We start from the raw sequence: 8,908 nt of genomic DNA, 5'->3' as shown, positions 1-8,908 counted from the left end.
GAGCCAACCAGAACTTCACAGATTTCTGACAATGCTCTCAATCCCTCCTTTACCCCTTTAAACATAAATACTGAAAAAGAAGGGGAGTGGTGTTACCAGTGAGGGATAGTATAAATAAGCAAGGAGCTTGGATTCAGAAACAGTCTTGGCTTTTCATCTTGTTTAACTACTTGTTTGTATTTCTGAGCTTTAGTGTCTTCATCAGGAAAGCAGGCATAAATTAATTGATAATAATAAAAAGCTGCCTCAGAAGATTATTATGAGGGTTAATAATAACTTAATGTGCTTGGCACACAGTAGGTGCTCAATAAATCACAGCAATTATTAAATGGTTACTCCTTCCTCATAATAGATATATTAAAGTAACCACCTGTGTGCCCTAAAAACCTTTTAGTCTTCGAGGAATGCACAGTTGACAGTACTGACACTTTTATAATAAATCAGTACATTTCTGTGTGAATGAAAGTTACACACACACCCACATACAGCTGCCTGTTAGGAAAAAAATTCGTCTTTATTAAATGGACAATTGGCAAACAGAAGTCAACTCTACACAAATCAGTATTCTCTCTCTCCCTCCATTCCACAATTTCATTTGATTGCTTGAAAACAATTCCTATGTCCTTAGGCATGATCTACTTACTTTAACACTGCCTAAAGTGAAACACAAAACACTGTATTTTATTTTTTAATTTTTTTAAAGATTTTATTTATTTATTTGAGAGAGAGAGAATGAGAGAGAGCACATGAGAGGAGGGAGGGTCAGAGGGAGAAGCAGACCCCCCGCCGTGCAGGGAGCCCGATGCGGGACTCGATCCAGGGACTCCAGGATCATAACCTGAGCCGAAGGCAGTCGCTCAACCAACTGAGCCACCCAGGCGCCCAAAACACTGTATTTTAAAAAGTACAATAGACCCTGGAGAATGAGGTAATCCAAGTGAGGGCACAGCTCTGTGTGCTACATCCTATGCATAGATGATGGATCTTTCAGAGTGGTGATTACCCAAGGTTCATCTCCACTGATAAAAATAACAAATATTTAATACTTTATAGTGAACAAAGGGTTTTCATATATATAACTTTAAATGCTCTTAAGAAACCAAAGAAAGGATGTTATGCCCTTTTTATGGCAATAGAAGCAGGGTTAGGGAAGACTATCCAGACACTGGCTCACTAGATGACTGAATTTAGTATTGCTGTATTAGTTTCCTAGAGCTGCTATTAACAAAGTACCACAAAATAAGTGGCTTAGAACAACAGGAATTTATTGTGTCATCGTTCTGGAGGCTGGAAATCTGAAACCAAAGTGTTAGCACGGCCATGCCCCCTCTGAAGGTGCCAGGGAAGGATTTGTTCCAGGTCACTCTCCTAGCTTTGAATAGTTAGTTCTTGGCTTATGGTAGCATGACTCCAATCTTCACATGGCATTCTCTTTGTGTGTGGGTCTGTCTCTGTGTCCAAATTTCCAAATTTATAAGGACACTAGTCATGTTGGATTAGGGCCCACCCTAGTGACATCATCTTAACTTGATCATCTGCAAAGACCTTACTTCCAAGTAAGGGCACATTCACAGGTACGAGGGGTTATATGAATTTTAGGACACAACTCAACCCATAACAATTACCATATCTTTCCTCCTTTTAACCTTGCCGGACACCCTGGTGGCAGAGAGCATTCATTCATTCACTCATTCATTCAATACACATTGCAATGCGTGTCAGACTCTATACTTGGTATTGATGATGCAAAAAACAAACTGGACAGCCACCCTGTTCTTGAGAGGAAATCAGAGACACATTGTTATGATAATAAATACTATTATTGAACACCTACTTCATGCTAGGTATTAAAGTATGTACTTTTCTTTTAATCTTCACAATAGTATGTTAAGTAATGTATCAGAGACACACCTGGGGAGATGGGTATACGTCCTAAATCTGCTCTGGATGACAGGGATATTTTCACAAATTAGGTACCACTTTATCTGAGTCTAAAGGGATGTGTAGAAATATACTAGGTAGCTCAAAGGTTGCTATGGTGAATAGCACATTCTAAAAAAGAGCATTTTATAAAGGAAAAAATAGCACGTTTGAAGGTTAAGAGACATATCATCGTAAACTCCACCAGGGCTGAGATTTTTGTCTATTTCTCTCCTGTACCTCGAGCACCCTGAACAGTGCCTGGTTCATTCAGTAAATCGCTTAATGAATATAAGGGCATCACATGTCGAAAGGAATGACCGGGCCTGATGCTCACTGTCGCTCTACCACACTAAGGGTGAGAAATCAGGGCTGACAGGTTGAAGATACATAGATAGTATTAAGGAATTCCGGGTGCCTGGCGCCTGCCCTGCCCATTACCCCTATTCCCCAGAACACATCCGAGGGAGCCACACCACGAGGGCCAGAAGAATGGGGGGGCGCCAGCTCCACACACTCCAAAGTCGGCTTCTTTAGCCAAAGCTGCACTGAAGCACAAGGTTGGGCTTGAAGTCTAACGGAGCTTTCTTCTCTCCTTTCAACCCGTCCCGCGCTCACTCCCCGCCGGACTCCCTTGCCGGCTCCGGGAGGACACCGGGCTGTTCCCAGGCCTTCCCGGAACGCGGAATCCCAGAGCGCGCTCCAGACGTTCGGCCGCGCCCTCCTTCTCTCTAGAACGCAGCGAGAGCGCACGCGCGCCATCCCAGCCGAGCGCGCCCCCGTGAGCTCCCCGCATCCCCGTGCTCATCCGGGTCTCAGAGAGCCTCAGCCAATAGGGGACGCTCACGGCCTCCAGGGGCGGGGCTAAGCCTTTCCTCACATGGGGCCTGTGGTCACCGTGGGCGCTTCTAGGCGATCAGTCGGCGGAGAAAAAGGGCAGAGAAAGGAAGCTCGGAGTCTGGGCGAGGGTCGAGGGCTTTGAGATCAAGCAGCTGCCGCCCCCTAGAAGCGACTGAATCGCGAGCAGATTCCTCAGTCAGAGCCGCTGTAGTAAACACACTTCAGAAACGTGAGGTGCCGGGGGTCACGTGGGGAGCGCGCTCTCCAATGAGGATCCGGGGGCGGGGCCGAGGCCGCTGACGCGGCGGTGGCGGCGGAGTCACCCGGGCAGCCTCGGGACCGGTCACCGGCCGGCAACCGTCCAGCGGCCTCGACTACCGCCTCCGCGCTCACTCCTCTTCCCCGGGCCGAGAGACGGCGTGGCCGACTGTGGCTGGATCCCCTCTCCTCTCTCTCGGTGGCTCGCCTCAGGCGGGCCGTTTTCTCCTCCGGGGCCGCCTCGGTGGGGCGAGGTTTCCGTGACGAACCTCCTGCGGCTGCCGGTGCCGGTCGGCGCCGTCGTGGCGGCTCGGGTTCCTGGAACGTGCTCACTCCCAGGGCTCCGAGGCCCTGGAAGCGATGCGGCTCGTGCCGGCGGTTGCGGCGGGCGCCGGCTCCTAAAGGGCGTCACACCCGGACTCCGCTGACGGCAACCTCCATTCATCTTCCAGCTGCGCCTCCAGCGTCCTCTCCTTCTCCGGCCCCCTCCTCGGACTCATTTTTTTCCTTTTTTCCCCTCTGCCGCCCTCTCCCCTCTCCTTGGGTGTGGCGGTTCCCCTGGAAGCAGAGGTGTTGGGTATGAGCCGGCCCTTCCTTCTTTGAATTTCTCGGTGGGGGAACTGGGCAAGGACTCGCCCGCCGCCGCGCCCCCGGGATGGGGGTGAACGCCGTGCACTGGTTCCGAAAGGGGCTCCGGCTTCACGACAACCCCGCCCTGAAGGAGTGCATTCAGGGCGCTGACACCATCCGCTGCGTCTACATCCTCGACCCCTGGTTCGCCGGCTCCTCCAATGTGGGCATCAACAGGTGGCGGTAAGTCGAAATCCCGTGGGAAATGGGGATTTTGGTGTTTAATGAATCAGGACTTGACTTGCAGTCGGCCGAATCTGAGAATTTAGACCTGGGACCGCGGTACTTACGCCGTTTTCCAAGTTGGAGGTGCCTTGAGTGTGAAATGGAATTGATTTAATAGTTCTCTGGCCAGAGAGTACCAGCAACCTGGAATACCTTGGCCTTCATGTATGAGTTACGTGCCTCTGCGCTACTGGGAACTCTTCCCCTGGTTTTATGGGGAATTCTTAGCGGTGGAGTTAAACACCCTCCGAGTTCTCAGTGGCCGGTGGATTGTTTTTCTTGGCCTCTGTGGCATTCGAAAGGATCGCGGCTTTGCGTGTTTACGTTTGTGTGTGTCTAGGTAACGCATAGTGTGGAGAAAAATCATTCAGTACAGGCACCTCCAAATCCACTTTTCTTCCACCTCGAGGTTGCGGTAGGAAAAGCAAGGGAAACATCTGGTTTCTCTTTGCTCAGCTCTTCCTCTCAACTCCTCCTTGTGGTTGACTAGAGAAAGCACAGTTTTTCTTTCTAGGCAAAGTATAAAGCCTTCTAGGGATCAGAGCACTGAAAAAAATTTTCGGGAAGCTTTATGGTCTTTTCCTGAATACCAGGCTAGGTGATTGTTAGGCTCCCTGGTGGAAATGAAAGCATTTGTTTGACAGATGGGTTATTGATCACTACTGTATACCAGGCACTGCTTTAAACACCAGGGATATAGCAGTGAATGAAACAGACAGAAATTGTTATCCTTTTTGAGCGTTATGTCCCAGAAAGTCAAATATATAGTAGTTGATGGTGATAAAAGCTGTGGAGAAATATAGAGAAGAGATAGGGGATAAAGAATACAATGGGGTGGGATTATCCTTGCAGTTTGTTTTTTTTTTTAAGATTTTATTTATTTGAGAGAGAGAGTGCGCTAGAATGAGCGAGCACGAACCAGGGACAGGAGCAGAGAGAAGCAGACTCCCCGCTGAGCAGGGAGCCCAACTTGGGGCTCCATCCCAGGGCCCCGAGATCATGACCTGAGCTGAAGGCAGCTGGTTACCGGACTGAGCCACCCAGGTGCCCCTCCTTGCAGTTTTAAATATGGTGATCGCCGAGAACTCAGAAGGTGGCAGTTGAACAAACTGATGAAACAGGTAATGGATTGCAGATGTCTAGGGGAAAAGCATTCCAGGCAGGGGGAACAGTGAGGGAAAAGGCCATGAAGTGGAAATGTGTTTAACCTTTGGAAGAAACAGCAAAAGAAGCAATATGAAAGGAGCAGAATAAGGGCGCCGGGGTGGTTCAGTCGTTAAGCGTCTGCCTTCGCCTTGGGTCATGATCCTGGGGTGCTGAGATCGAGCCCCGCGTCGAGCTCCGCATCGAGCTCCGCATCGGGCTCCCTGCTCAGCGGGAAACCTGCTTCTCTCTTTCCCACTCCCCCTGCTTGTGTTCCCTCTCTCGCTGTGTCCCTTTCTGTCAAATAAATGAATAAAGTCTTTAAAAAAAAAAAGCAGACTAGTGGTGGTAGTAGGTGAGGTCAGAGGTAATAGGGCCAGGCTGAGTAGAGGTTTATAGGCAGTTGTCAAGATTTGGGCTTTTACTCAGAGCAAAGAGGGAATGATTGCAGGATTATGAGCAGAGAAGTGGTGTAATCTAAGTTTGAAAAAATTTCTCTGGTCATAGTTCTGGATTGGGAGGAGAAGGTGGACAAGAAACAGGAAGCTATTGCATTCTTCCAGCTTGAACCACAGTGATAGTGGTGGACGTGGTGAGAAGTAGTCGAGTGCTGAGTATATTTTGAAGGAAGAATCCACAGTATTGAGCATCTGGGTGGCTCAGTTGTTTAAGCAACTGCCTTCGGCTCAGGTCTTGATCCTGGAATCCCAGGATCCAGTACAGCATCGGGCTCCCTGGTTAGCAGGGAGTCTGCTTCTCCCTCTGACCCTCTGCCCTCTCATGCTCTTTCTCTCTCATTCTCTCTCTCAAATAAATACATAAAATCTTAAAAAAAAAAAAGAATCCACAGTATTTGTTGGCAGATTGGTTATGTGGTATTAGAGAAAGAGAAGAGATTAGGGATTATTTTGAAATTGTTGGTTTGAGGAACTAGGCTAAAGCTGCACTTGGCCAAGAAAGTGAAGTCATTTGCAGAAGCCATTGGGAGGGTGATTAGAGTTCTCTTTTGGACTTAAGTTTGGGATGTTTATTATACATCCAAGTAGAGATGGCAGATTGACAGTTGGATATATCGGGAGTTCAGGACAGAGTTCCAGGCAGGAGGTATAAATTGGAGTCATCACTTTGTAGATAATATTTAAAGCCATTTATTCATTCATCCTTTCATTGAACAAATATTTGTCATGCACCTACTACATGCCAGGCATTTTTTAGGTTCAGGGCATTCAGCATTAACAAAAATAGCTAAAAAAAATCCCTACCCTGTTAAAGTTAAATTCTAGTGGAACCATGAGACTTTGTGAGAACATAAGGAAGTGAGTGTAGATAGAAAACAGAGTAAGTCCAAGGTCAGAGTCTTGGATACTCTAATGTGTAGAAATTGTGGAGCTGTGGAAGAATTAGCCTAGGAGATTGAGGAGTATCTAGTAAGATGAGAAGAAAACCCAGAAGAGTATGGTGTCTTAGAGGCCAAATAAAGTATTTTCAAGAGCATGCTTTACCTATGTCAGGTGTTGCTGATAGGTCAAGTGAGATAAGGACTAAAAACTAAAAATCCTATTTAGGATTTTGAGGTCATTTATAGTCTTGAGTGGTTTCAGTAGTGTCAGAGGCAAAGCCTTTCTGGAATGGCAAAGAGAGGCTGAGAGGAGAGAATTTGGGGGACATCTCCTACAGACAGCTATTTTAGGGAGTTTTGTTATAAGGGGATCAGAAAAATGATGAGGTGCCTGGGTTAGAATGTGAATTCAAGAGAGGATTTTTTTTTTTTTTTTTAAGATTGGAGAAATTACCGTATGTTTGTGCTGATGGGAATGATACAGCAACTGTATATAAAAGCACTCATTAGCAGAACTGATGTCATTAATGTAGATTCTGGGAAAAGATAAATGTAATATATTTTAATGTATTAATAATATCTTATAATATAGTAATAACCTTTTCATAAAATTGTTAATAAATTAGTTAACAAATGTAAAATGCTTAAAATGTGACTGGTAAGTGCTTTTTTGTTATTTGCTACTAAATTGAAAGCCCTAGGTGAATAATATCTAATTACATGTTTGCAGTCAGTTTCCTCTAGAGCATTTGGTAAGTTTATAAAATCTAGACTGTAAGCTTCTGTAGGATAGGAGTTATATGTTATCTTTGTACACCCAGCAACTCACATTGTCAAATGAGTGAAATAAAGCATGAAAGCACAGTAAGAATAGTCCCATATTTTCTTTTTTTTTTTTTAAGATTTTATTTATTTGACAGAGAGAGAGACAGCGAGAGAGGGAACACAAGCAGGGGGAGTGGGAGAGGGAGAAGCAGGCCTCCTGCTGAGCGGACAGCCGGATCAGCAGCTTAATGACTGAGCCACCCAGGCACCCCCATATTTTCCTTTTTAAAAGATTATTTTTAACTATTAAATATTGTCCTCTCTGAAAGATGGGTAAAGATGTAAACAATGAATAGAAACTTTTTTCTTATACTAAAGACTAAGTTATAAAAAGGCAGGGACAGAGTTTTATTTAGTCTGTTCTCATAGCACCGAATTCAGTACTTTTTATATAGTTGTAGCTCAGTTACAGTTCATTGAATGAAATGGCATCCAGAAGTCAGTACTTTGATACATAAACAACTTTATTCATTTCCTTATTGACCGTAGGATAATGTGCAATCTCCTTAGTTGGCATTCAGGCTATCTTGTGGGTTTCTACCTTCTTTCCTTCGTGCCATTTCCTTCAGTCAACAGCATTTCCTAGATTTTTGGATTGGATTTAACGAAGTTTATTTTACCTAAGTAAATTAACAAAACTACCTTTTTTTTTTTTTTAAGTAGGCTCCATGCCCAGCGTGAAGCCCAGTGCAGGGCTTGAGCTCTCAACCCTGAGATCAAGACCAGCTTGAGCTGAGATCAAGAGTCAGATGCCCAACCAACTGAGCCACCCAGGCGCACCTCAAAATTACCTTTTAATATTGCTATAATTTCATTTAAAAGGGATGCTTTAACATTTAACAAGAAAGTTTGAAGGACATTGTTGGAAAATAAAGGACAGTCCTTTGACTTGAATAAATTAAGCTTTATGAAAATTCACTTTGCCTCATCAGTGAAAACATTATCTTGAATTTGTCATATTTGGGATTGAATGATATAAAATATTTCAATTTGGCTCAGTTGGTAGAGCATGCCACTCTTGATCTCAAGGTTGTGAGTTCAGGCCCCAGTTTGTGGGTGGAGCCTACTTAAAAAAAAATTTCAATTCCTTCCTTTACTTATCTCTTACTAAAATTACACCACACAAAAACTTATATATGAATGTTCACAGGACTATTATTTTAATAATTTACTATTATTCATAATAGTCAAAGGCTAGAAACAACCCAAATGACCATCTACTGATGAATGGTTAAAATATGTTATATCCATACAATGGAGTAATAATCATAAAAAGAAATGAAGTACTGATACATGCTACAACATGGATGAACCTTAAAAACATTATGCTAAGTGAAGAAGCCAGTCACAAAATTTCACAAATTATTTGATTATGTTTATATGAAATGTCTAGTATAGGCAAATATGTAGAGACAGAAAGTAGATTAGTGGCTTTTTAGGGCTAGCCGGCTTGGAGTTGGGAGGTGGTAGCTAAGGGGCATGGGGTTTCTTTTTGAGGTGATGAAAATATTCTAGACAGTGATGGTTGCACAACTCTTTGAATATACTAAAAAAACATTGAATTGTACACTTAAAAAAAAATCTACCTACCCCTTTAAGGTCCAGTCCACATGCCGCCTTTTCCATAATACATTTTTTATCATGTTGTCTGGGATGCTTTACACTTTACAGTCTTGTGAACTCTTATGCCATTTTTTAAAATTTTATTTTATTATGTTAGTCACCATA

The 8,908-nt window shown here is 44.2% G+C and overlaps 1 protein-coding gene across 4 annotated transcripts in view; it reads left to right on the top strand.

Annotated features, from left to right (window-relative positions):
- The first annotated feature begins 2,798 nt into the window (after positions 1-2,798).
- Positions 2,799-8,908, top strand: part of CRY1 (cryptochrome circadian regulator 1) — a 98,405-nt gene continuing 92,295 nt past the window's right edge. For 2 of the 4 annotated variants that reach the window (XM_081822355.1, XM_081822354.1), the window contains exon 1: positions 2,800-3,831. In XM_081822355.1, the coding sequence (XP_081678481.1) occupies positions 3,674-3,831 (158 nt within the window). In that variant the 5' untranslated portion in view covers positions 2,800-3,673. Of the gene's footprint in view, positions 3,832-8,908 lie in introns of all 4 variants that reach the window. The other 2 variants (XM_081822356.1, XM_006731050.3) reach the window with 2 other exon arrangements.

The sequence above is a fragment of the Leptonychotes weddellii genome, chromosome 5 (genome assembly GCF_054177405.1).
Source record: "Leptonychotes weddellii isolate Sample4059 chromosome 5, ASM5417740v2, whole genome shotgun sequence".
NCBI classification, from domain to species: Eukaryota; Metazoa; Chordata; class Mammalia; order Carnivora; family Phocidae; genus Leptonychotes; species Leptonychotes weddellii.
Note: the sequence above shows the minus strand (reverse complement) of the source record. Positions and strands in the feature narration are given on the sequence as shown.